This window comes from Arvicanthis niloticus, chromosome 14, assembly GCF_011762505.2.
Source record: "Arvicanthis niloticus isolate mArvNil1 chromosome 14, mArvNil1.pat.X, whole genome shotgun sequence".
Taxonomy (NCBI): Eukaryota; Metazoa; Chordata; class Mammalia; order Rodentia; family Muridae; genus Arvicanthis; species Arvicanthis niloticus.
The window spans coordinates 49,674,047-49,702,013 of record NC_047671.1 but is presented as its reverse complement, the minus strand read 5'-3'; the positions used below and the strand labels follow the sequence as shown (position 1 = coordinate 49,702,013).

The window sequence follows — 27,967 nt, the reverse complement described above, 5'->3', positions numbered from 1 at the left end:
ACTCAGGAGACTCAAAAGCCACAAGAGTTGCACAAGGAGTTTATTACATTTTATTACCTTTGTCATGGAATTTCTAGTGAAGTTGCTAGAAAATTGCAGATTTATGGCTAAGAAGTGAGAAAGGCCAGAAGCAGTTAATTGTACATTATTTTTGCTGTGCTACTAGCAAAGGCTTGACTGATGAAAGGCTTCTTTCTCTCTGCCCTCTTGTCTTGCCTCTCCTACTACCCACTCTTTGTCCCAGCTGCTCCCACAAGCCAAGGCCTTTCCCACTGCACAGCCTTAGCCCCTGCTCCTGCCTTCTCCTGCTGCCTGTCCTCTCTCCTGCTGCCTGCCCTCTCTCCTGCTGCCTGCCCTCTCTCCTGCTGCCTGCCCTCTCCTGCTCCAAGCACTCCCCATATCAGTTCCTTGCCATTGTTTTTCTCCTCAGAGGCTTTTGCCCCATCCACCCAGTATAAAGGCCACATCCATATTAGCTCAAGCTGTCACTGAATTTAGTTTCTTCGAAGTACTAAACTCACCTGGCCTCCGACTGACATGTGTATTTAGTTTCTTTTCTGTAGGCTTCATAAGAACAAGGACCCCTGGGGCCCGGAGAGATGGCTCAGTGGTTAAGAACACTAACTGCCCTTCCAGAGGTCCTGAGTTCAGTTCCCAGCAGCCACATGGTGGCTCACAACCATTCGTAATGAGATCTGATGCCCTCTTCTGGTATATCTGAAGAAAGCAACAGTATACTCATATAAGTAAAATAAATATTTAAAAAAAAAAAAAAAAAAAAAAAGAGCAAGGACCCTGTTTGATTTGTTCACGTTATATCACCTGACTTGGCAGCACCAATTAGGTGTTCAATACATACTCATTGAATGAATGTTGTTGTTGAAAAAAATGAGCCCTTTGGTTTTATTAATATTTATCAATATTTTTATTAATAGTGACCCATTCCTTTCCGACTCCCCTTTGCCCCAGCTCCCAACCCCAATCAGCCACCCAGCTCTAGGGCCTCAAGTCCCAGCACATAGGAAGTGGAATAACAGATCTGGATAGCATGAGTATTGTCAGCTTCCAAACCTTCACTTTCCTCTAATGCAGTAAAAACCATTCTTATGCCGCAAAGCTTTCACTGAACCCCTATATCAAATATATAAACCAGGAGCTGCCTTTATTGAGGGAACATATCAGGGCTTCTAGTTCAGAAACAGTTCGGTATTCATCTCTCTCCTTATTTTAGTGACTTCATAGTACAGACAAATGGCCTGGGCCCAGAGAGGGGCTGCAGGGCTCTCAGTCCAGTGCTCCTTCCATGGTACCATACTAGATTCCAGAGTCATCCATCCAGGGCAGAAGAAGCTCCCAGCAGCTGCCTGTCATGGTGATAGCCCGGCTTCTCCTCTGGTTACCTACCTCCTCGATTACTGGCCCTGGGGTCATGTGAGGGACTGGCTGGAAGGTGGATTGGAAGTGCATGGGGGTTGGGTGGGTAAGCTGGGTATCTGTGTTGGAAGGCTGGTAGGGCTTGGGGGTTGGGGACTGGTGGGCTGGGAAGGATTTTCTGGACACATGGCAGGCTCTCCTTGCCTCAGGATGAGGTTGTTGAGCTCCTGGAGCAGCTGCTCCTCCAGGGACCCTCGTGCATGAGGGCTGCTTTTTGAAGGGGGTCCTGGAGGAGGGTCAGGTATCCTGTCCTGGGCCAACATGCTTGCTTTGGAGAGCGGGGTTTGATCAAAGGACCTCTGGCTGGTCAGGGGTGTGTCTGACTTGGTCGACCACTCCCATGTGGAAGAGAAGGCGGTGTCCTTGGTAAGCTCTGGGAAGGCTCCGACCTCCTCATATACTGGCTCTTCATACACAGGCTCCTCCAGCTCCTCCTGCTCCTCCACAGACCCCTGGGGTGACTTCATTGGCTGGTTGGAAATGGAACAGCAGATGGTGGGTACAGTGTCAGAGTCACTGTGTTATTAATCCTTGGTCACGTTCTTCCTTGGGTCAGAACTCAATGAAATGGTAAGGAAATGGTAAGTAAGAGTAAGGAAATGGTAGTTGGTGAGGCTTGAACTCAGATCTGTCTGGCTCCTGAATGCATTCGCTTAACCCCTTCTGGTTTGTAATTACTTTCCCCTTTCCTCATCATATCCCTCCTCACTGTCCTCCTCTGCCACATATGCATGCATTGATGGCCCGCATCAGAACAGACATGGAGTGCTCCAGGGTGTGGGCAGCACAGAACACACACAGGGCTGGCAGACACACAGCCAGCACAAGCACAATACTCACAAAGAACATGGATAAGGTCCTCCGGTTGTGTAGTCGCCGCTGGACCCGGGTAGAGTGGGGATGAGGGAAGGGAGAGACAGAGACAAAGTGAGACCTAGCAACAGGAGGTGCTGGTGGGAAGTGAGAGTACACAGACTGTGGACAAAAGGGTCATGGTGAGGGGGCAGGGCATCTGGCATACGGGCACACTGTTGCCTTCTGCAATAGGACAAGGATAAGGACAGGGATCAGATGCTTAAGACATGCTGGGGGTAGGGTCTCACCAGGGTCTGATTGGCAGAGAGTAGGGTGGCTCCACTGTCATCCCCTCGGATGGGCAGCAAGGGCATGGTGCCAAACTTCTGACGAGCAAGGTCAGAGGAGGAACGACGACGTAAAACTACCGACTGCTGGTCATCATGCTGGGGAGACAGTGAGCTGTTGGTACTGGTGGGCCTGAGTGGCACTGTGGCACTGGGGAGTTGTGGCTGGACCCCAGAGGCACCAGAAGCCCAGCCTTCAGCCCCTTCCTTCTCCTCACCTGAGCTTTAAGGATGCTTGTGGTCCAGTCCCACATCTCCTCCTCATCCGTACAGGACAGACAGCTGTGGGTAAACAGAGTGATTCAGGAAACTGAAAGAGTTCTAGCAGCTAGCACGGATGAACAGAGGAGACGGCAGAGGAAGAGGACGGGGCAGAACTAGGGAGAGATCTCAGTTGGTATAAAGTGCTTGCCATATAAGCGTAAGGATCCGAGTTGAATCCTCAACACCTGTGTCAGAAAGGGATAGCGCAGTGATAGATAGCGCAGTGGTTGAGAGCATTGGTTTCTCTTCTAGAGGACCTGGGTTCAACTCCCATCACCCACATGGTGGCTCATAACCATCTATAATCCCAGTTTCTGATGCCTCTGTGGGCACCAGGCCTACACATAGTACACAGATATAAATTCAGGCAAAATAACCTATACACATGATTTTTTTGTTTAATTAAAAAAGAAAAGCTGACGCTGGCATGGTGGCTAATGCCTGTTGTCCCAGTGCTGAGGCGGTGGACAGGCAGCTCTCTGAGACTTAACGGCCATCCAGCCTAATCTAACTGGAAAACCCCAGGACCTAGAGAGTGACACCTAAAGTTGACCTCTGACCTCCACATGCATGAGCACACGCACACACGGTCAGATGGTCAGACGGATGGACAGACAAGGAGCAGGGTAGAGGCAGAGAAGTTAGCTAAGAGGTACTCACAGATGCATCTTTTCCAGTATCAAAGTGAAACCCCACCTGAAAGGCAAAGGGGACCAGTAGTTAGAGTAACTAAAAGCCAGAGAGGTGACAGCAGAAAAGCCCTAGATCAGGACCAGGGAGGAAAACTCACAGTGTTGGAGGTTTTAATTTCTTGCGGATTCCCAGGTAGACCTTGGCACCTTCCAGAGACCACTCCCGTTCTGGCTTAGAGCTCTGAGAACATGAACAGAGGCAGTAAGACTGAGATATACAAGAACACCATGGTTAGAAAAATTAAGAGGACATGGGTGCATTGGGCACATGACCATAGAATAAGTCAATGTCAGGGAAGCAATGAGATTGCTGAGGATATGGGTTGTGGGGTCAGGGGTTGGTACAGTTTTGACTCCTAATGCCTGACTAGCCACCTAGCATCTCACCTCCCTAGCCCCAGGGCATCACCTTCTTTTCCTTGAGAAGCAGCAGGCATCGGCCACGCACCAAAAAGAACCTCTCCTGGAAACGGCTTCCCAGCAAGCGAGGTGGCTCCTCACGACACCGTAGCAGCCCCACCCGTGGGCTCTCACGCCGCACTCCTGGACACAGAAGAACAATGCTGGCTGGGGACTCTCTGGAGAGGGGCCTAGGGAATGCTGGGCTGAGGGAGGAGGCTCACCTGTGAAGAGGCAGCCAGCGTGTGCCATAGAGACTTTTCTGAGAAGCAGAGAGGCTGAGCAGGGCTCTGGAAGCTGGCACCATTGTAAGGCCTGCTCTAAAACCTTTTCTTTGGGGTGCAGTGGCCTCTCTGAAGGGAAATGTTGAGGCAGGTAATAATCACAAAAACTAGCCAAAGCCTGGAGGCCCCATCTCACCTCCCACTAGTTCATTCATTCATTCATACACCTATCTAAACACAGGTATGCTATGCCAGGTACCATGCTGTCCCTGGGATACATTGGTGACAATGATACATAAGCCTGCTACAGCCTAATGAAGGAGCCAATAGTAGACAGTCAGTTAAGCAAAGCAGTAAAACAGAGTCCAGTAATGACTTAAATTGAAGATATATATTTTAAGTGTGCATGGTGTTTGTGTGTGTGTGCGTGTGTGTGTGTGTGTGTGTGTGTGTGTGTGTGTGTGTGTTTTCCTGGATGTTAGAGTTACAGGCAGTTTGTAAGCCACCCAGTATGGGGACTTGGAACCAATTTCTGGTCCTTTGCAAGACAGTTCAGTAGGCACTCTCAACCACTGGGCCATTTCTCTAGCCCCAGTAATCACTTTGAAATAAATAATATTTAAGAGACACCTGGAGAAACAAAGGCACAAAGAGAAAAGCAGGTGAGCAAGTGAGGAAGGCTCATCAGACAAGGCCTGTCAGAGGCTGCATTTGCAGATGAGACTCATCAATCTATTTGAAAGCTCAGGCAGAGCAAACTGTACCTAAGATCTTTTTTGTTGATTTTTTTTAAAATTTGGTTTTGGGATGTTTCTTTGTTTTGAGGCATTGTCTCACCGTTGCTCTGGTTGGCCTGGAACTCTCTTTAGAGCACACTGTCCTCCAATTGCCTCTGCCTCCCTATTGCGGGGATTCCAGGTGTGGACCACCATAGCTCCAGGTAGGGTCTTATAGAATGAAAAATGTAAGAACAGATGCCAGGAGTCAAGAAATTGTTCTTGGGGGATCTAAACAGCAAGTGTGGCCAGACGGGGTGTGTATACAACCTAGTGGTGCATGCTTGCCTTTCATTCTCAAACACCTATGTTCAGTCCTCAGCATGGTGGAGAGAGGGTACACTGTGCTCTGGTAAAGAGACAGGTCAGAGAACGGCTGATGTGAGAGGATGTCTGAGAGACAAGCCACACCCACACAGTCAAGTATTTGCAGGCCATGCTGAGGGCTTTGAGCTTTGTTCTAAATTTATTAGGGACCCATTAGAAGGTTTTAACCATAGCAACGGCGTGATCTGGTTTATGCTTGAAATATTCATTTGGCTGCTCTTCAGAAACTAGATTGTAGAGAGGCAAGAACGGAACCCCGTCCAACTGTCTCCTGTCTAGAACCATGCATTTCAGTGGTTCGTATTGGGAGGCAGAAAGATAATGGTGACCATGAGTAGGCTGGGGAAACGACAGAGATGGAGAAGACTGATAGACGTGAGGGCTGTCAATATGACTAATTAATAAGGGCTATCAACACTACTAATTGGTGGGCTGAGTATGAAGATGAAGCACGGTGGGCATAGAATTTCTAGACTTAACAACTGAGTGAACCATGGTATTATTCGCTGAAAAAGAAAACCCAGAAAATAGTCTGGGTTTTATATTGGAGGAGGGGCCTAGGAAGAAAGGAAATGTCAGACTTATATGTACTGAAATGCCTGTGAGAAGAGGAAGTGTCTAGTAGGCGGCAACTGGATATGTAAGTCTAGAATGCAGAAGAGAGATCTGAACCAGAGATAAACATCTGGGCAGTCAGCCAGGCATGCTAGTGTATACCTGTCATCCCAGCACTTAGGGGAAAGAAGCAGGGGGCCAGAAGTTCAAGGCCAGCCTGATCTACATAGTAAATTTCCAGCCCACTGGAATTAACTGGGATGTCCATTACATTTGCTAACAGAGACGTCACTGATGACCTTGGTCATGTGTCCACGCACACAAATGTGTGATCATACTCACCAAGTTCTCCGTGTTCAAGGATTTCAAATGTCACCCACAAGTCTGTCCCTGATGCCGCCCCTCGCATCTCCAGCACCTGGTTAGTCAGCTCCTCAGCAGTCAGTGTTGGGGACACCTAGCATACAGACAAGAGGACCCACACTCATTAGGGTCCTCTTGCTCCTGCTCTCCTCCCCGCCCCCAGATCCCTTAACACTGACCTTTAAGGTGACGCAATTGTCTGGGAGCTGCTGTTCTATGTAAACCTCCATGATGAGGTCTCCAGCCTGGGACAACTGAAGGCAGATAGAGGAGGACAGGGAAATTACAAAAATACCAAGATGGAGGAATGCCTCCTAGGTACCTCCCCCAACAAAGCGCTCCTTCCGGCCCCCACTACCAACATGGCTTAGGCCTTGAAAAGAACTCCAAGATGAAGAGAGCTGCATATGGTGCCGCCCCAGACAATGCAATACAGCAGCTTCAAGAAGAGGTTTGCAGTCAGGACCCTCTGGGTCCCTTCTCTACCACTTGTACTAGGAATAAATAATTCAAAATCCTCAATTCTTTATTTGGAGAAAAAGTGAGACCACCAACTTTATGGAGTTGTGTGGTGCTAAAATGAGACTAGAGGTGCCTGGAACCTAGGATGTCCTCAGCAGTACTTGCTATTGTTTTTTATGCAATACTCTTGCTGCCTGACCCCATATCCCACAAGGTCTCAGACTGGCCTTGAACTTTGAGACAGGGTCACATATAGATCCAGTCTGGCCCAGCTTCTTATGTATCTGAGGACGACTGTACATTTTTTTAAAATTATTTATTTATTTTTATTTGTTATGTACATTGATGTTTTGCCTGCATGTGTATCTGGAACTGGAGTTATGAGCAGATGTGAGTGTTGGGAATTGAGCCCAGATCCTCCGGAAGAGCAGCCAGTGCTCTTAACCACTGAGCCACCTTTCCAACCCTGACCTTAAACTTTTCATCTTCCTGCTTCTGCCTTCTAAGTGCTGAGATTCCAGGCATGTGCAATGCCAGGTTTCTGTGTGGTTCTGGGAACCCTTCTAAGGGCTTCATGCATGTTAGGCAAGCACTTATCTGAACTCCATCTCCACCCTTGGCCTGCAGAGCTCTACGTGGCTGAACTCTTGAGCTACACACCTGGCTTTCCTGAGATCTCCTATACTTAGAAATGGGGTGCTGGGTGTGTATCTCAGTGATGGAATGCTTGCCTAGTCTGTGTGAGGCCCCAAGTTTAATACTCAGTATCACTGAGAAAGGGATGAACTGAAGAATCCCCATAGTGGAATAAATAGAGCAAACATATTACCCAAAACACTTCCCTCCTGGGGATTCCCCTGTCCACCAAAGAGCCAAGGGTCAATGTGCAGGAAGACAGGCTTAAAGGAAGCTTCCTTTAGTGAACAGAAGATGCATTTCCTATGGTGATGTCCCTCCAGCCCCACTCAGCAATCTAACATTAGGGCATGTTACCTGCACATCCTTCCAGGTGGTAATGAGACTGACCTCCAAGTCAATCTGAGCTGCCTGGTCCGAGTCAATCTGCAAAAGGACCAGAAGTATTTCAGGGGCTGCTAGAAAAGGAGAGAAGCAGGGCAGATATCAAGGTCAAAGGGGAACTGGATACGAGGGCTGGAAGCCTGAAGAGCCAGGAATCAATAACAAGAGGATGCCGGGGTTAAGGTTGTTGGAAGAGGAAGCCCAGGATTCTGGGAGGAAGTTACCAATGCAGGCATAGGCTAGGGCTTTGGGAATGAGGGTCTAGACTCTGAGTCTACAGGGGAGGGGCAGAGAGGTTATATGGCAGGGTCAGGGAAGCCTTACATCAAAGACAGAGATGTAGCCATCGATAAGTTCCTGCAGTACCCGAACCTCATGCTCTCCCCGCCCATCTGTCTGGAACACACTAGGTGCAAATAGTAGGGCCAGGTTCCGAGTGCACATCTGGTTTAGAGCCGCACACTTCTGCACCCTGCAGAGAGAGACACCAGAGCCGTGAGTCCAGCTCATATTCACCACTTCACAAACACATCCATCAATTTGGAAGACCTTTACTTCACCTCTACTGTATGGCAAGTGCTAGGCTAAGTATGGGGCATTTGTCAGTGGATTAGACAGTATTGGCCCCAAGGAGCTTTGAATATCTTGGACACAGTTAAGGTATGGGTAATCATTACCCATAGGTAGTTTTTATATAAAGGATAGGCAATAAATATTTTAGGCCCTCAGGCCATATACTCTCTTGTAACTTCAGAGCTCAGCTGCTATACTGCAAAAGAAGCCATATGACACATATAAATGAATAGGTGTGACTTTACAACTTACAGGCTTTTATTTGGAAACCCAGGCAAGGAACTGGATTTGGTGATAATGGTCCTGTATTTGGCAATCCTCTGTAATATTCTATAGCCAATACAACATAATCAGGGATGCACCCCACATCATCAACCCTTTCTCTTAGAAGACTAAAGGTGAGCCTGCATCTTAATAATCTTTATTTTTTTAGAGCCAATTCCTTACTTGGCACAGACTAACAATAATAACAATTATGTTGATTTCTAACCATTTCTGAAGTTTATAACATGCCATGTGCGATACTAAGGATTTCACGTGGATTATTTCATTTTACTTTCCTACAACCTATCAGGAAGAAACTTCCTTACATCACCTTCCTTTTGAAAGCAAGCAGATCAGGCTAAAGTCACATGGCTAGTTGAGAAAGATTAATTACCAGATTAAAACCTAAGTCTACATAGTCCCCAAACCCATTCTCTGAACCTTCAGCTGCAATACCTTCACATCACAGCTCTAAGTGACATTAATTAATTAATGAAGTTGTGCCATTGGCTTGAAGTGATGAAGGAAAGGAGGCTAAGAAGGACTGACTATACTGACCGATACAGATGCCCAATGAGGGTGGCCAGTGTTCGGCGGTTGACTCGAGGCAGGCAACCAATCACTTCTTTGTACTTCTCCAGGCGCTGATTCTTCTGGGGAAGCTCTGGGCACAGAAGGAGGAGAGTAGGAGAAGAACCGGGAAGAGAGAGAATGGATGCAGAGGGCAGGGATATTCTGAGACACAAACTCAGGATGGATGGATCTCTTTCTGCTTTCTACCTCCCTGTGAAGGTCAGTTTTTGTCAACTTGACACAAAATTAGTCACCAGGGAAGAGAGAACCTCGATTGAGGAATTGTCTCCATCTGATTGGTCAGTGGACGATTCTGTTGGGGCATTTTCTTGATTGATGACTGATGTGAGAGGGGCGGAGTGCACCGTGGGTGGTGCCATCCGTGAGCAGATAGAAGAAAGAAGACTGAGCAGCCATGAGGAGCAAGCCAGTAAGCAGTTCTTCATGGTTCCTGCTTGAGTTTCTGCCCTGGCCTTTCTCAGTGATAGATTCTGATGCGGAAATGTTAAGCTAACTAAATCCTGTCCTCTCTAAGTTGCTTTTGGTCATGGTGTTCATCATACAATAGAAAGCAGTGGTGGCTCACGACTTTAATCCCAGCACTTGGGAGGCAGAGGCAGGCGGATTTCTGAGTTCGAGGCCAGCCTGGTCTACAGAGTGAGTTCCAGGACAGCCAGGGCTACACAGAGAAACCCTGTCTCGAAAAACCAAAAAAAAAAAAAAAAACAAAAAAAAAACAAAAAAAAAACCAAACTACCACATTCCCCAAGCCAAGCTTCTGGGTAATCACCAGGATGAGGAATGTTGGGAAAGGGTCTCCCCAGTTCCACAAGAGAATTTTGTGGATACTGATAGAGGAAGATGAGAACCCACATGAGTCTTGGAAGTACCTGCAGCTTCTCTCCATCGAGGCAGCAACCTAGCAGAGGTCACTGGGTCATCCAGTTCTCGAAAGAAGCGTTTGAGTGTGTCAGTGACATCTTCTACAAAGTGTTCCCGTGGTCTAAGCTTCACTGACCGGGCATCCCGCCTAAACTCAGCCAAGAGTCGCAGGCTGCGGGCCCGAGCACCTCCTTTCCGATATACACCTTCCAGCCGGAGCCCTGAAAACAGTCAGCAGTCTCTGTTCAGTATCAAGTGAAGACAGTACCCCACCTACCCAGGAGCCCCGTTAGGACCCTCCCCATGTATGTGGCTGTTAACAGAATCCATGAATGCTTATGTTTCTTATATAAAGTGAGATATATATATATATATATATATATATATATATATATATATATCCTACATATATCATCTCTGGATTACTTATAATACTTAACACAATGTAAAGAATGAGAAAAAAATATGCATAGTCACTACAATATTTTTCATATTTTCTGTCTTTAATTGGCTGACTATACAGAGGTTAAAAACTGTGGCTACAAAGGGCCATGTGTACTTCTGGTGCTTCCACAGTAACTTGTGACCATATACAGAAAAACCTCAGTTCTTTTCCCATACACATGCTCCTAGCTAAGGGTTCCGGTTATAAGCAAATGCCTTTTTGGGGTGTTTGTTTGTTTGTTTGTTTTCTGTTTTGAGGAACTAGGGATGGAAACCAGGGCCTCACACATACTAGGCAGATCTTGGCCTTGAGTTGAGAGTAAATGAATCAATTCTATACCTTAGATAAACTGCCTTTAGACAATAAAACATACCAAACAAGGTTTTTGTTGTTTGTGGTGGTGTTTTTTTATTTTTTATTTTTTTGTTGTTTTTTTTTTCTTTTGGATTGGTTGATAAAAAGTCATGTGCCCAGAAGTTCAGGGGACTCTAATCCTGTCTCTCCCTTGGGAGAGATACTGAGATTCTGTATTCAGCAATTAAGTGTTTGCAGTGGCTTTATAGACCATAACTCCTGCAAATAACGAGAGCTGATGATGTTTGTTTTCTTAATACCCATTTTCCCAGTAGTGTATGAGCCTCTCAGGATCTTCCTTGTTTACTGCCACCTCCTGACAGCCATATGCTAGCACCTGAACCAGGATCTATCGAACAAGTGTGGTAACGCAAAGACTTTGGAGGGAAAGCTGTATCCATTCTAGGGCCTTCTCTTAAGACCTCAGAATGAATTCTTCAAATAAACACTAGGGAAGCTTAAAAAAAAAAATCCAGAGAAGTCCAGTGAAGTGACTGAGACATGTCACTGAATGACACTGCCAAGGCAAGGAAAATGTAGTTAGACGCTGACTACCCATCGCCCATAACTGATAAAATACAACTCTTCATATGGTCATAAAGGTATCTTCCCCCCCCCCCCAATATTGAGGATTAAACCCAGGGCTTCTTACAAGCCAGGTAAACACCCTACCCATAATTGATGCCTGTGGGGGAGGGGGTGCTGAGACAGGATTTCTCTATATAGCTTTGGCTATCCTGGAACTCTCTATCTGTAGACCAGGTTGCCTCTGCCCTCCTAATGCTGGGATCAGAGGCATGTGCCACCATCACCTGGCACAGGTGAGATAAGGTCTCACTAAGTTGCCTATGCTGGCCTTGAACTGAGACTCCTTCTGCCTAAAATGACCAAGAAGTGGTGATCTCAAGCCCGTATCCGCAGACCTTGTTGTTTTGTTTTGCTTTTGTTTGGTTTTTCGGTTGTTTTGGGTGCTGGGAATTGAACCCAGGACCTGTAAGCTCCTTGGTTTTCTATGAGTTTTTGTTTTCAATATCTAGCCTCCTAAAAAGAATTAATAGGGAATGTAGATTCATTGGGCCAGGCTCCAAAAGGGATTCAGCTTGCAGTCACTGACCCTTTAGTCCTAGACACTCTCTGCTCCATTCAGTCATTCTATCCAGACCTTCAGGGATCTGCCCCTAGGCATCTCCTCCCAGTCCACCACATGGTTGAATCCTCACGTATCTTATGTTCCTCTCACCCTCTATGCCAGTGTCACCTCTGAGCAGGGACAGTCTACCAGGGCCTGTACTCCTGTTTGACATACCCCATTTCACTGTCACATTAGATTGGAAAATGAAGATCATTTGGTTCCATTTTATAGATGAGAAAATTAAGGCTCAGAGAGTCACATAGTCAACTGGTATAATTTTTCAGGTAATACACACACACACAAACACACACACACACAAAACATGGCTTCTCCAAACCCTCCACTAACTCAGTGTCAACCTGTGCCCACTCACCATGCTGTGTGACAAAACTGATGCAAGCGTCCACAATGATAGGGATGTCTCCCCGGCTCATCTGCTGCTCCTGCAGGCCTGTGCCACCCCCTCCAGCAGCACCTCCAATGGCCGTGTTCCACGCTGCAAAGTCTAGCTTGCCTTCTCCCTGCAAATACAGGGTCCTGAGACCCAAGAAGCCTGAGTTAGAGTCAGCTCCAGAGATCAGACAGACGCTGAGAAGCACATGGAGGTGACTTCCCAGAGTTACCAGCAGGGGGCAGCAACACCAAGCCCAGCTAGTTCCTAACCAAGGAAGCAACTTTGAGGAAGCAAGCCCTGAAGGGCTGAGAGGAAGCTGGCTGGGTTCAAAGAGTCACAGGGATAGAACATTACCTTCCTGTCTCTACTAGGACCAAATGCTCCTTTTTGTCTGGCGTGTCAGCTGCAGAGACCACACCTATAGAAGAATCCTTGAACATTATCATCAACAGCATCACAGTGAAGACTCTTAGGCAGTTAAGGTATAGAGGTGCCTGTTAGCAAATAGCCTTATAGTGTTCCCTATAGGACTGCTCAGACGTTAAATAACTTGCCTTACATTGTAGCAAAGCTGAGCTAAAACCCAGGTCTCTTCCCAGAGTCCTAGAGCATTGTTCTAGCGTGTTTCTGTTCTAGAAGACAACAGTGAAGATGCATAGTCCCTCCTCCTAGACCCCAACCAACAAACAACTCTTTTAGAGTATGTACAAGTTGCCTCCCACCAGGTTTTGCGATAAATGTTTTTGTGTATTTCTTTATTTATGAACCCCACTCCAACCCTTGGACCTAGGACCTAAGTCTTACTATTATTGTCCATTTTGAGATAAGGAAACAAAGGCATGGAAACATGGAACAACTCCTCCAGCGACACTCAGCTAGGAGCTGATGGAAACATTGTCTAAATCTAGGTAGTTTCACTTTATAACTTGTATCTGAACTATTACATTCTACTCTTTCCCATAGAATCCCCAAATAAAAATGGTTCAGTCTCACACTTGCCCATAGCCACCCGTTAGCCCTGTCCACACCCCTGCTCACTGATCTCCTGTAGACGCCGTAAATGCACCATGTCCTCGGGAGCAGGGGGACCAGGGCCAGGCGCTGGGCATAGGAAGAGATGATCACCACGAAGGAGGCCGAACCCTGACAGCCAGAGACCAGGAGCCAGGCCTGCGTGGGAGGGGGACCGCAGCCACAGACGACCCATCCGCAGCAATCCAGGGCCCAGCAGCTGGTGACAGCTGAGCGGGGAGAACCACTGTAAAAGCAAAAGGTGGATGGGGGTGGGAAGGGAAGGTGGGGAAAAGACAAGGGTAGGGGAAGCAAATGAGAATGATAGACCACGAAAGGAAAGCAAAAGAAAGGGGGGAGGAAATGTGGTGGGGAGAGACGGGGAAGAGACCCGGGGAGAGACGGGGTTGGGGGGAGAGACGAAGGAGAGACCTGGGCCAGGGGTGGGGGGACCGGGAAGAGGAACAAAAGGGACGAAGAAATTCATTTCATTTGCTCCAGCGTACAGGAGACCCCTGTGTGGCTGCCCTGCTCCCTATGCAAGATGGGAGAGAAAGAGGGAGTGGCCAGCATGCTCTACTATCTTCATCGTGGCTGGGCAATCCTCCCAGCAGGACACTAGGGAAAGAGGGATCTTTTGGGGTCCCACTAAAAGCAATTCTGTTCCAGCTGCATGGGTTAAAAAAAACTAGGGGGCGCTATTATTTTTTGGTTTTGTTTGTTTTTTTTTTAAGATTTTCAATCTGTCACCAACACTTTCACCAAAAATAATTTTAAAATTATCTGCTAGAAAATTAAGATGAACAGACAAGGATGGGAATTGGAGGGATGGCTCAGTGTTCCAGAGCACTTGTTACTCTTACAGAGGACCAAGGTTCAATTCCCAGCACCCACATGGTGGTCCACAACCATGCTGATCTCTAGTTCCAGGGGATCTGATGGCCTATTCTGATTTCTGTGGGCACTGTGCATGTACAGTGTATATATACATATGTACATACATACATACATACATACATCATGTATGCCAAACATTCATATATTTAAAGTGAAATAAATAAATGCAAAACCTATTTTAAAAGACATACATGCCCTTAACTTGTATAATTAGATTTTACAAATTAAATCATTCTGCCAAACTGCTATGAACGATTCAAAATGCTTCCTCTCAAGTTCTGTAGACATCCTATCATGGATTGGAACAAATAATCAGGAGACCACAGCATGGTGAGTGGAGTGTCACCTGCATCAGAGATGGCACGGGGAAACCAGAAAGTGGCTCCTGGCCTTTGGACATGAGAAGTCACTAGTGATATTCAGGGTAGCGGCTTAGGAGATCTAGGCAGGGGAAGGCAGCCTCAGGGTTAAGGAGGAGCAGAAGGCTGCACACGACTTCTGAGAAGTTGTCAGGAGGGAAGGAAGGCACACGGGTGAAAAGTTGAAGGTGAACAGAATTTAGGAAGAGCTGTTTTAAGGTGGGAGAGACTGTCGTCATCGGCAGCATCACCACCGCCATTATTTCAACGCCCACAGACAGAGGGCTTACTGTGTGTGGGCTTCAGATGTCACCTAATCCTCATCCCTAGGGGTGAGTCTTTACACCCACTCTGCAGACGTGGAAGAGCTCCCGGGGCTGAGTTGTAGGACTCAGATCTCAGAGTGTCTGGCTCTGAGCCTAAACTTTTTACTTCCAGGAAAGGAGGCTAAGACTCAGAGATTGACTCGTCGAGGTATGGAGAAGGTACGATATTCGAAATTGGCTATGGCTGGCCATGATGGCACCTGCCTGATATCGCGGTGCTCGGGAGGCAGAAGCAAGGATTGCTTAAAGTCTGAGGCCAGGCTGCTCTACATAGCAAGTTCCATATTAGCCAGGGCCACATAGCAACACCCTGCTTCATTAAAGACATGAAAAAAGAGGGGAGCCTTTGCCTGTTGGAGTTAAGAGCACTGGCTGCTCTTCCAGAGGACCCAGGTTCAAGTCCCAGCATTCACACGGTAGCTCACAGTTGTCTGTAACTCTAGTTCCAGGGTCTCTGACACCGTCACACAGACAAACGTGCAAGCAAAAGACCAGTGCACACAAAATAAAAAGAAATCCCCCTAATCCCAGCACTTGGGAGGCAGAGGCAGGCGGATTTCTGAGTTCGAGGCCAGCCTGGTCTACCAAGTGAGTTCCAGGACAGCCAAGGCTATACAGAGAAACCCTGTCTCGAAAAACCAAAAAAAAAAAAAAAAAAAAAAATCCCCCCAAAGGTTGTTGTGAAAACTAATTGAGATATTGAGTGGGCCTTCCTTAAAACACAGGGCTTGGCGCAGAATAAGTCGTCAGCCAACTCTGCCTGGTAGTGTACTAGAACATGTTGTGAGGAGACGGAGATGGACATCGTGAGCTGCTGGAAGGTCTTGCCGTCTCACCTTGCCCACGGCACTGATCCAGGCCTCTAGACTGTCTGCTCCATCGGTGGCAAAATGCTGGATTCGTCCCCCAGTGAGGATGAGCTCAAAGGAAAAGGGGAACCTGCAGCGAAGACCAGGTTAGGAGGACAGCAGGGGACAATGATGGGGCTGCTAGGCTGGTATTAGCAAGATCAGGGGTGGAGAAGAGGAGTGTCACCTGTCAAGGTCACCTGGATCAGCAGGTGGGGGGCTTACTCCCAGACATACAACATCCTGGGGCTGGAGAAGGCTGAGAGGTTCAGGACTGCTCTCTGATGCAAACATTTCCAGGGCAGCTCCGAGCACACACCACAGGCGAGGAGGAGCTAGGGGAAAGAGAGATGGCGGAGCTATCATCCTCTCCATTGTCACAGTCCCTATCCCCACATACTCACTTCATGTCAAGCCTTCTTCCTATGCTTGATACTACAGAACCTTCCCAGTAACTCTACCAGGTGGGTTTATATTGAGGGCTGCTCTGCAGATGAGAAGACTGAGACTTGCTATCTGTGCAGCATGAGGAAGAGAGGACACTTAACCCAGACAGTCTGATGTCAGAGCAGAATTTCTTATCTGTCATCTAGGGCTGTGACCTGACCTTGTCACTCTCTCACCCCCAGTTTCCCAACCCACCGCAGGGCACTCTCCTATGCCAGCTCTGTTTTCCTGTCTCTTGGCAGCACATTCAAACCTAACCTACTCTCCGACCGCCCCCTCCCATCCCCTGGTTCCTGCTCACCATCCCGGCCCCTGCGAAGGGGTGGGGCTCCAGCCTTGTTGCTGATGGGACCACAGTACAGGAAACCTCTGTAAGTGGCAGGCACCACCACCTCGTTGTATACTCCAGGGGAGGAGTCTGCAAGGGGAAGAAGTGATCAAGTGAGGACCCTGTATGGATGGCATGCCTCCCTTTGGAAAATGCATCAAACATCATTAAACCAACCACTCATTTGAGCAATAAGAATGTCCCCAGGAAGATGAGACCGGTCCTGCGGGTTGATGCTGTCAGAATGGTAAGGTACTAATACTGGGGCACATCCTGACTATTACAGGCAGTGACCTCAGGGCCTCACCAGTCACCTTTTGACCTCAGGAAGTCTGAGGGGTTGGGAAACTGATAAGCCTGCCATTGCAATAGGGGTAGTGGTGCCCCCTTGAAAGAAATAAGTCACAGGTTGGAGCTGAGATCTCCTAGGGAGAGAGAGAGGAGTTACTTGGGAGGATGACCTGAAGGTAGAAGGCTAAGCAAGCTGCCATTGAGGGCTGAAGGGGACAAGGATTCCTCTCCCTCAGAGGCTTCAACACAGAGAAGCTGGGTCATGTTCTTTAGCAGGTTGGGTCCCGCCATAGCTGCACACAGTGCCTATAGAGGGAAGGAAGGGCCTCAATCAGCCTCATGCACAACCCAAGAGCGCCACCAGGAACAGTCTTTTATCACCAAATGCAGCCCTTATCACCTATGTCTAGGTATTCCAATATGAACTGCACCCCTGTCCCCAACCCCTTTCCCACCCACCATCCCATGAACACCAACCTGTTTGTCCTACCTGTAAAAGCTGGCTGTGATCTGGATGCTGAGGGTGGGGCTTCCGGAAGAGACCCAGCTTATACTTTCGGGAGATGAACTCCCCCCTAGGGCCAGGGGCTGAATCTGGATGCAGCCCTTCACCTGGGGGTAGTGCCCCCGCCCAGAAGCAGTTGGCACGATCATTTCCTAGGACGATGAACAGCTACAGGATGATAAGAGGCAAAGATGAGTGACCAGAACTCAAGGGTCTCCAAACGGCCTCGTCCCCAAGCTGGACCCAGAGTCTACATTTGGGTGCTCCCTGTCCATTCCTCCCCCTCCTCTTTCCCCAGAATCCTCACCTGCACTATCTCATTGCTCCAGACACTGGTGTCTAGCTTCAGACTCTGCACCTTGGAGATCCCAGAGCCCAGGGCCCGGTGCTGACCTGTTAGACCATGAAAGCCATGTAGCAGAGAACCCTGAGTCCTGCCCCAAGTCCCCCAGCTCCAGCACCTCTCATTCCCACTTGTGCTTGAAGCCCACCTCTCACCTGCACACTGCTTGCAGATGACTACCCCCAGGTTGACAGCAGCCCAATCTGGCCGGGAGGCCCTGCAGTCTGCACAATGCCGGTTTGCTGGGTTTGACCAGACCTTCTCAGCCACCTCGTAGTCAGACAGGGTCTCGGTTACTGCTTCTTGCAGAGCGGCCGCCCAGCTCTGTCGAGCCCCCCCAGACTCGGCTGTGAAGCTGAGGGGTGGACAGCCAGTCCATGGGCATGGACTTCCCTCCACACCCTATCCCAATGGCCATTCCTACCGTAGCTAATAAATAAGTCACTTCTGAGTCAATTTTTTTTTTAATTGTTATCAGGGTCTCATCTATCTCAGGTTGGCCTTAAACTTATTATATGATTGAAAATTACTTTAAACTTCTAATCTTTTGGCTCCAAGTGCTGGGATTAGAAACATACACTACTATGCCTTATTTATGCAGTGTGGGGGATCAAACTCAGGGTTCTGTGCATGCAATTCTAGCTGCGCCCCTTCCTTTCCTGACATCTTGACCTTGCTCACTGAATCTCACCACCTCCTCATTTATCCCCATTGATATCCATTTGAGGAGGCCTCCAGCCCATGCCACCTTTGTGATCTCCCTTGAAAAGACCCTACCCTTGCTTTCCACCAGGCTAGGCCCCACCTGAAGCAGCGATGGGGTGTGAGCAGATCGAAGCTTCGACTCTTGGTCTCCCGGACACTGCAGCCTTGCAGTTCTATGAAGCAGATTCCAATGCCCAGAGAGAAGGCCTAGCAGAGTCAGGGGCATGCAATATGGTGAGATTCCAGAATGGACTGGCCAGGCTCATCAGCCCCTGCCCAGCCCTCTTTACCTGCTCACTCTTGTACAGTGCCAGCTCCCCAGGGATCAAGGCAGCAAACACCTTGGCCTTGTGTCCACGCAGCTCTAACATGCCCATGCGGAGGGGTCGTGGTGGGTGAGGGGGTCGGGGGTGGCCCAGGAGGCGCTGCTCCTTCAGGCAGGATTGCAGTGTGGAGCACCACATGTCACGCTGAGCTGGTGTGGAGAACAGGTCAGCCGGGTGTATGCTAACCTAGCCTCCCCTCCTACCCTAACCCAGTGGGCTCTGACCCTCACCCTCACTCTCTGAGCGGAACACAAATACTCTCTGGCCGGTAATGACCTGGAATTTGTTGTCCTTGCTGCTTCGGGTCATCTCGATGGCAGTCAGAGGGATCACACCTTTGGGGAAGGGGTCCTGGAAAGAAAACCCAGTGACCCATGGGGCCAGGGACTGTGCTACCTGCACTGAACTTTCATGAGGTCAGCATTCAATCCACACAGTTACAGCTGCTGAGCCAGCTACCTCAGATGATGATATCTGGCAGCTGTGGCCATCCTTCTTTTTTTTTTTTTTTTTCTTTTTTGGTTTTTCGAAACAGGGTTTCTCTGTATAGCCTGGGCTGTACTGGAGCTCACTCTGTAGACCAGGCTGGCCTTGAACTCAGAAATCCACCTGCCTCTGCCTCCCAAGTGCTGGGATTAAAGGCGTGCACCACCACTGCCTGGCAGTGGCCATCCTTCTATGATGGGCTTCTAGTTCTTCTAGTCCTCAGCCTCTCTCAGTCCTCCCTATCTTTCTCTCTTTGGTATCCATGCAGCAGCTCCAGTCCCCTTACCTTGTCACTGCCAAAGTACATCAGACTCCTTCCATTGAACTGCACAAAACGTCTCTGGAACACATAGTTTCTGAAGAAGGAAGACACTAAGATCAGTTGAGTGTTTGGGAATATATGCCGTGGGTGATCGATCACAAGGCCTAGAACCTGTCCCCTGCCTCTCATCCCTTTTCCCTTCCCTGCTTCTCCCAGCAGCCCTACCCCTGAGGTGAGAGTTTGTCCAGCCAGCCGCTTAGCAGAGGCATGGGACGATCTGCTGTGGAGGAGAAGCTGGCGTAGGGCGAAATGAGGTCATCACTGGTCTCTGCATCCTGGGTAGGTAGCGAAAGAATAGAGTCCCCAGGTAGCTCGAGGCTGGCATAACCGGCATCCTCCCGTGTCTCCGCATCCTGTCTGCTGAGCATTATGGGTGCAAGAGAAAGGAACACAAGTCAAACCAAGCACCCTCCACAATCTCGTGGTACGTTTCCCACCCCTGCCCTTAGCACCTATAGCATGTCTAGCAAGCACGAGGTTTGCTTCGTAAATAAATAGAGAAGCTTCCTCCTGAGTGTGCTTGGAGTTTTACTAGGAAAATGCCAGTCTCTCTCCTCTGGAAGTGGGAAAGATGGGCAAGTGCCTTCCTGCCATGGTTGCTCATAGCTCATCAATATACATTACTGTTGTTAGTCTCCAAAACGTTCTTGGCTTTCCCTGAATTAGTTTCCATCAGTTCGCACCCGTGTAAAGCAAACTGCCCACCTGGCCACTTGGTCAATCTTGTCCTCCCTCCCACAGTCCATTCTCTCAAAGCCACCAGTGCTTTTTGAAAAATGCAAATGAGGTCATTGCATTCCTCTATAGGAAACCACTCAATAATGCTCTATTCAGTTAGGAGAAATTCAGATTTCTATGCCTGGGTTGCGAGTTACAGCCAGGTACCTGTAGTTTTAAAAGTTCCCAAGTTATGGTACAGCTGGGGTTGAGAATCACTGCTCTCCCTTGCTTGTTTCTTATTGCACTGAGAAATTGAAGCAATCAGACAAGAACCCCACAGACTCACAGCGCCAGATCAATCCAGTTTCACACACATACTCTGCCTACCTCCTGTGACTGTAATAAACACCTGTCTAAAGCCAGATTCTCTTCCGTGCACCAGATCTCACAACTCTCACCTACACAAAGACATCACTGCGGATTTTCTCACCTTCCCTTCCGTACACCTCTCCGCCAAATTGTTCTTACGCACTTCCAGATACATACAACACGCCACAAAACAACTGTTTGCTTCACCTCAACTTCTACCATTAACTGTCATTCCAAAGCCTGATTCTGTTCCTTCTGATACACTCTACTCTTTTTTTTTTTTTTTTTTTTTTTTTTTTTTTTTACAGGGTTTCTTTGTGTTGCCTTGGCTATCCTAGAACTAACTCTACACCAGGCTGGCCTCAAACCCACAGAGATCCACCTGTCTTTGCCTCCTGAGTGCTAGGATTAAAGGTGCCTGGCTTCTCTCTATCCCTTTTTGTTTGTTTGTTTTGTTTGGGGTTGATTTTTTTTTTGTTGTTGTTGTTTTGGTTTGGTTTGGTTTGGTTTGGTTTGGTTTGGTTTGGTTTGGTTGGTTTTTCCAGACACAGTTTCTCTGCGTAGTCCTCGCTGTCCTGGAGCTTTGCTCTGTAGACTGGCCTGGCCTTGACCTCACAGAGATCTGTTAGTCTCTACCTCCCTAGTGCAGGGATTTAAGGCGTGTGCCACCCCGCCCCCTTGTATTTTTTTTAAAATGCACTGATTAGTCTCTTATCTCTTCCACTCCTAGCCAGAGTCCCCTGCGACCTCCATGATTCCAGAGGTCAATTCTCAGTCCCAGCTTACTAAGCAGCAGCAGCAGCCTGTTCAGCAACAGGACACAGGACTTTCCCTCCTCCTATGCCCTTGACTTCAATGACATCATCTTCCCCAGCTCTCCTTCTCCTTCTCTGGCTATTTTGGTTCAGTCTATTCAATGATTCTTCCTCTTCCCCAAACCTCTTGATGTAGGAAGGCACGGAGGCTCGGGACTGGGTTCTCTTCTCCCGTCCCCTCCCTCTAAATGCTAACAATTTCCATATTGAAATCTCTGGCTCAGAGATTAGCCCACTCAACCGATAGGCAGCTGTGGTCAGCAGTCTTATTATTGCCTCTTAGATGTACTAAACATCTCCAATTTCATATCCGAAGCAGAGTTCCTGGCCAATCTCCTCCTTCCTGTTTGATGCACAGCCTTCCTGGCTCAGACCACAACTCCATGAACTCTTAGGTGCTCAGAACCATGCTGTCCGGTAGAAAGTCAACAAGGACTACATATGTAAGTTAGCAACACTCTTTAAAATAAACATTGAGGTTAGAGTGATGATTCAGTCATCTCTACTTCTACCATTAACTGTCATTCCAAATCGTTACTGTAGATTGGGTCTAGAGCACCGGCTGCTCTTGCAGAGGACCAAAGTTTGATCCCCAGCACCCACATGGTGGCTCACAACCATCCATAGCTTCAGTTTTGGAGGATCCAACACCCTCTTCTGGCCTCTGTTAGCAACAGGCATGCAAACGCTACACAAATGTTCATGCAGCCAAGCACAGATGTACATGCAGCCAAACATTTCATTACACATAAAATAATTTTATATGTTTTAAAAAAAATACTTAATTTTAGTAGTCCATATTTTATATAAGCCAATATATCCTAAACATAATATTTTAGTATGTAATCAATGTAAAAATCAGTAAAACAGAGGCTGTCTCAGTGGATAAAGTACTCACTACATGAACAGAACAACATGCATTTAGATTTCCAGCACACATGGAAATCCAGGTGCCAGGCGGGATGGCTGTAGGCCAGTAATGAGAAGCAAAGGTGGGTTGATCCCCAGGGCTCAATTGCTGCCCAGTGTAGCTAAATTGTTAACTTCAGGTTCAGTCAGAGATCCATCTCAAAAAAAAAAAAAAGAAAAGAAAAGAAAAAGGTAGAAAATAACACAGACAAGTGATGTGATCCTCTGGCACCCACATATGCCACACAGGGCAAGTGCTCCTGTGTGCAAACATATGCTCACACACACACATCCCACATGCACAAAAAAAATGACTAAGATAATTCTGTATATGTTGTATTTCTCTAGCGTGGGGTGTTTTTGTTGTTGTTTTGTGGGGGTTTTTTTTTGTTTTTTTTTGTTTTGTTTTTTTTTTGTTTTGTTTTGTTTTTTGCAGCGAGTTCCAACAGCTGCTTTGTGTTTCCATCTCCTCTTAAGTTAGACCAGCACGTTTCACGTGCTCAGTAATCACGTGTGGTTAGTGGTTACCATACCGGACAGCAGAGGCTCATGCTGAAGCCCTCAAAGTTAATGTTTGGCTGCTATTTTTCTCTCAGACAGCAGTATAACATGACACTTTACCCTCAAAATGCAGCCGCTTCTCACCAATTCCGCTCCCATCGCTGCACCCTGCGACCCCTCCCTTTGATCCCTGAGACAGCCTCTTCACCTGCTCCCATCCTGCACCCTGCGACCCCTCCCCTAGATCGATATACCACGTTTTGCTCCTACGTTTTGCTCCCACGTTTTGCTGCCATGGCATTCTCAGCAAAGCAGAGGGATCCTTAAGTCAAAACTCTCCAGTAGCTTCCCGTGTCACTAAGAGTAACAGTGACCATCCCTACAGGTCCTACCCACAGGCCCCTTTACCTCTGCCATCAGCCAGCCTGCCTACCCACCGCACACGTCATCTCCCCAGGCTGTATTCTCAACCTCCCTCTGCCTAGGATACACTGTCTCTAGTACACTCCAAAGCCAATTCTTCCATTTAGGTCCTTCAACATTTGCCCAAATGTTATCCTCAATGCCCCTTCCTCCCGCTTCTGCCCCTCCCTCTCCCTCACCCTCCCCTTCCCCTCTTCCTCTCCCTCTGTTGTAGACCTATGTACTTGTTTCTCTGTGTGTGTGTGCTCTTGTGCAGCCCAGGGACTAATGTCAGATGTCTTCTTCCATTGTTCCTCACCTTACTGTTTAAGCCAGGATCTCTCACCAAACCTGGAGTCCATCGATTCACCTTCAGTGACTGGCCATAGAGCTCTAGGAATCAGCCTGCTCACCCTTCTGGCACTGAAGTTATACATGCATGCTGCTGCCTGGCTTCTGTATGGTAGTCCTGAGGATCTGAACTTGAGTCCTCATGCTTTATCCATTGAGCTGTCTCCCCAGCAGCCCTTGTTTAGTGTGTGTGTGTGTGTGTGTGTGTGTGTTTGTGTGTGTGTGTGTGTGTGTCTGTATGTATGTGTGTGTGTTTAAAGATCCAATAACTTACTGAAAAGTTCCAGTTCTTTATAATTCCGCCACCCCCAGCTCTCTAAACCTGTTCAACTACACTGCATAAAAAGTAACTGTTGCTTGGTGGTGGCGCACGCCTTTAGTCCCTGCCCTTGGGAGGCAGAGGCAGGTGGCTCTCCTAATTCAAGGCCAGCCTGGTCTACAGAGTGAGTTCCAGGACAGCCAGGGCTACACAGAGAAACCCTGTCTCGAAAAACAACAACTTTGAGCATGTAATAGTGCTCCCTGTTTGCTGACTGGGAAGACAGACTTTTGAATTTTAATTATATATCTATTTGCTTGTGTGCTTCTCTTGTGTTCTGTCCCTCTTCTTGATTCACAAGCTGCCTGGGAGCAAAAATCATTGGGGGGGGAGGAAACAGTTGTATATGTCCTGTACCTTGAATGCCTGCTCACCACTGAGGGAATGAATCCTCAATGTGTATTTGATGAGTAACTAGAAACATGGCCACCATGGCTAACTCAACTGTTCCTTAAGCTTCCTTCGACTCTCCATCACTGCCCTTCCAAGTACTCACCTGTGTTCAGCCCTTTCCTGACAGGCACCTCTGCCATCTCTCCTGTCAGGGGCTCCTGGGACCCCCACAGGCTGGACACCATAGTACAGGCAACCAGGATCCATGATGTGCACTTTCAGGGTGAGGAGAGGGGTATTGAAAAGAAAGAGTGGGTAAGTGGAAGTGTCTGAGATGCAGGTGGTCACAAATCCTCTCCAGCAACCCATCTACCTGTGCCTGTTGTGGGCCTGAAGGCAGGGGTTGGGGCAGTTGCCTGGGAACTGTCTTGAGCCCTGAAAGGAAATTCTGTTGGTTATTAAGAGAGAAGGATGTACCTCATGCCCTCTTCCTCTCCTCAGGATCAGATCCCTAGGTAGAAAACCAACTCACACATCCTGAGCTGCCTGGGCCCGACCTCTTAAGTCCAGGCCGAAGTAGATGGCATTGGGCATCATCTCCATGGTGTTCAGGACTGAAGACTGTTCAGAGGAGGAGGGAAGGAGAGGAGAGGACCTCTGCGTACACTCTGAGTTCCTGGATACTTCTGGATCCCAGAAGATTGGGCTCAGTCCAGGTCTCTGGGCAGTGACAGGGTTGCTGAGCCCAAACACCGTCCTGGGCTTAGGCACAGGCTTGGTGGGTTGGGCATCAGGAGCTGGGCTGGGAGTTGGCTCCATGGTACTATCCAACTGAGAATCCAGGAAACCCTCAGCAGAGCCTGCCTGCAACAGGCGCAAGATGCGTTTCCGGTGTCCAGTAGCACTGATACCCAAATGCCTCAGTTCCTCGTGGCCCAGGCGTTGGGCTGCACCAGCTGTCGCTAGGCCATGCCGTCGGAAAGTATCTGCATACTGCTCCAGATGCACCGCAGCCAACCACACAGCGATGTCCAGGTCCTGAGGGGCAGCCATGGACTCTCAGGCCATTGCTGGGGGGAGGTTCAGGGTGAAGGGAGGGCTCAGGCTGAGATTTCCCCACTCCCTACCACAAAGTCTGAGGCTTGGACAGGGGTACCAGCCTCCAGATTTCTTTCAAAGAAGAATGCCCAAAGACTGTGACCTGAAGACACAGCCGTGCCAGAACATAAGAACAGACTCTCTCCTGACAGGAATTGAGGAAACGGAGGCCCATGCTCACAGCAAGCTACACTAGCGTTGGTCCCCAACTGCCTGCCTCTGAGCTCTGCCCTGCTTTCTGTGCACTCAGCTGAGTGAGCATAGAACAAGATGTTGGAACACTACAGGGCAGGGCAGGGTGAGGAGGTGGAGAAAAAAGAGCCGCTGAAGTGACCAGATCCAGCTGCAGAGTAAGACAGGAGAGGGGCAAGCCAGAGAGGGAGGAGCAATAGACTCCACTCACACTGGTTTCCAGAGCAGAGGTTCAGGGTGGACATGCCAATCCTGGTCATTCCCAGTCCCTCCTCCCCTTCCACCTATTGTCTATCCTCAGACTTCCTTCCTGTCCCTCTAGCCTGGCCACCCCCACATCCTGCCTGCTGTGGTTAGGCTGCCCAGAGGGCCCCAACTAAGTCCCAATGTGTGGGGTCCTGGTCTGGGAAGAGGCCACCGAGGAAAAGAGGGCTGGGTGGAGAATCTGGCTATACAAATGAGTCCCGAAGGAGAGAGGCCATCCAAGGTGTTCTTTGTTCTCTGCCCACAAATATGCATGTACACACACGTGTGCACACATGTACACACAACACACACCCAGACTCCGCTGTGTGAAGACACACATTCCTATACACGGAGACACACAAACTCTGTGCATCGTGAACACACACACACACTTTATTCAAATCTTCCTTTTCTGAGCCTGCCTTTCCCCGTCCCTACCCTTGTGATTAGGTCTTCATAGCCCTGCCCCATTGGGCTTGCCTACCTCTCTCTAATCCTGCTCCATACCCTGAGTCCATCTCAGATTCAGCTCTCCCAGAGTTTTCGGCTTTGTCCTGTCTTTGTCCCTACTTCCACCTGCATCTTTCTAAATTCACCTTCTCCCACTACCCACCCCGTATTTGCTCTGTATTATGAAATTTGTCAGGCTCCACACTTCGGACCAAGTCTTAAGTTTTAACTGTGGCTCTGACCCTCGCCTCCCCTCTGCGGTTGGGCTCTGTTCCCAACTGTTCCCATCCCGGTTGCTCTCCTACTGATTGAGTCCCATGCCCAAGACGGGCTGGGATGTTAAGCCTCTGGGCCCTGAGTCAGATTCCATTCTCTTGGTGACTCAGTCTGGGCTCAAGCACTGTCTAGGAGCTTGCGGGATGGAGGTGGCAGGTGCGGGGGCCCGACCAAGAAAGACATTGGGCTTGGGGGAGGGCAAGAAGGGAGGAGGGAGAGGCCCGGCAATAAAGAGGGGCGGGTTCGCCGCAAGGAGGAAGGAGAGGAGGGGTAGGGAGACGACACTGAGGGGCCCTGGGAGCCCACGGAGGTCCCGGAGGTGATGAGATGGAGTCTGAGAAGCTGGGCCCGAGGGCTCGGGGTCCTCACCTCGCTGTGGCCTCCGTCAGCTTCAGGGTGCCGGCTGTGCTGTCCGAGGCTGGGGGGTCCGGCCGTGCCAGCACCGCCTCCCCGCAGCCCTCCCCCGACAGCCCGGCCCCGCCCCGACGGCTCGATGGCTCGCTGCTGCTTGTGCAAGCGCCCGCCTTCAGGTGGTTTGGGCCCCTTACCCAACCGCCTTTGCTTATCAGGGGCCTGTGCTCTGCTTTCCCCCGGAACAAAAGGTTGGGACTCAGAAACGTCTGGGGAAGGGAATAAGATGGAGGGTCAGTTCAGAGATAGAGTTAGAGAGTAGAAACGGAGGAAGAGCGTGGCAGAGGACCTTTGCACCCGGTCCTGCCAAGGGGGAGAAGGTGTGGGGCCTGAAGTCTTCCGAGCCCCTCTCCCACACCCGCTGGACTCAAGTACCCAGTTAAATGGGAGATGAGAAGAGAACGGTCAAAACCAGAGCTGAAGACTCCTCTCTGTGCTGAGGCCCCTCCCCTCAGTGCTGAAGCCCCACAGAGAAGGCTCACCGGCTTCTGTTGCCCCAAGCTCCCAGCCTAGGTTTCTTTTCTTGAGTCTTCCAAATCGAGTCTGCCTTTCTGGGGCAAGCACGGTGACCAAACATGCTTGGACCCTTTCATGCTTGGGAGAAGCCTCTGTTTTCGCCTTTCCCAACTGACACGGGCTGGAGCAGGGTGGGTAGGGGGAAGGTGCTTCTCTCCCCTCCCTGTGGCATTTGCAAGAGCTCCAGCACTGAAGCCGGTCTTCCAGAGCCAGGAGATACTTCCCCCAGAGCAGGGCCAGTCTTCAGCTATGTGTGGTGTTGGAGGGTTGGGGGTGTGGGTGTGTGTGTTGGCCAGCGTATTTTCCTGTTTGTATTATGAGAGGAAGTTGGCTGTGAGTCAGCAGACACAGGAACTGTCAGCAACCAGAGGAAGACCCCAGCTTCTGGGGGAAGAAGAGGGAGTGTGAGGAAGTGGGTCCCATCTCTTCTTGCTGTCCCAGCTCAAGGAACAATTGTCATCTTCAGCCTCCTACAGCCCCACTTTCCCAGAGCCTTCCCTTCTAGAAAAAGGATGATAATAATAATTAATAATTAAAATGCCCAGAATAATAGCTACCAATTATTGAGAGCTGCCTGTGTCTCAGGCCCTGTGCAAACACGGCTTTGCAAACTTCAATTACTCATCACAATATTCACATAAAATAGGCAA

General features: G+C 48.9%; 1 protein-coding gene across 6 annotated transcripts; it reads right to left on the bottom strand.

Moving 5' to 3' along the window:
• Positions 1–1,136: 1,136 nt before the first annotated feature.
• Arap3 (ArfGAP with RhoGAP domain, ankyrin repeat and PH domain 3) lies at positions 1,137–27,560 on the bottom strand. Of its 6 annotated transcripts, none has more exons than XM_076912753.1 (34): positions 27,284–27,560; positions 26,760–27,010; positions 24,661–25,166; positions 24,502–24,563; positions 24,292–24,403; positions 19,635–19,829; positions 19,434–19,503; positions 18,892–19,012; positions 18,626–18,810; positions 18,436–18,542; positions 17,786–17,985; positions 17,595–17,680; positions 17,273–17,455; positions 16,953–17,088; positions 16,465–16,581; positions 15,904–16,051; positions 15,705–15,807; positions 13,314–13,533; positions 12,630–12,693; positions 12,255–12,418; positions 9,959–10,171; positions 9,054–9,159; positions 7,983–8,130; positions 7,632–7,700; positions 6,356–6,430; positions 6,156–6,270; positions 4,156–4,284; positions 3,942–4,075; positions 3,631–3,713; positions 3,501–3,536; positions 2,795–2,858; positions 2,538–2,675; positions 2,275–2,313; positions 1,137–1,904 (listed from the first exon to the last, which is right to left on the bottom strand). In XM_076912753.1, exons 3-34 carry the CDS (start codon positions 24,945–24,947, stop codon positions 1,428–1,430), a joined length of 4,386 nt encoding a protein of 1,461 aa, XP_076768868.1. In that variant the 5' UTR covers positions 24,948–25,166; positions 26,760–27,010; positions 27,284–27,560; the 3' UTR covers positions 1,137–1,427. The 6 variants fall into 6 exon arrangements, with proteins under 6 accessions (XP_076768868.1, XP_076768869.1, XP_076768866.1 ...); XM_076912754.1 differs by having other exon boundaries at positions 19,635–19,826; XM_076912751.1 differs by lacking the exon at positions 26,760–27,010 and having other exon boundaries at positions 24,661–25,198; positions 27,284–27,420.
• Positions 27,561–27,967: the final 407 nt, after the last annotated feature.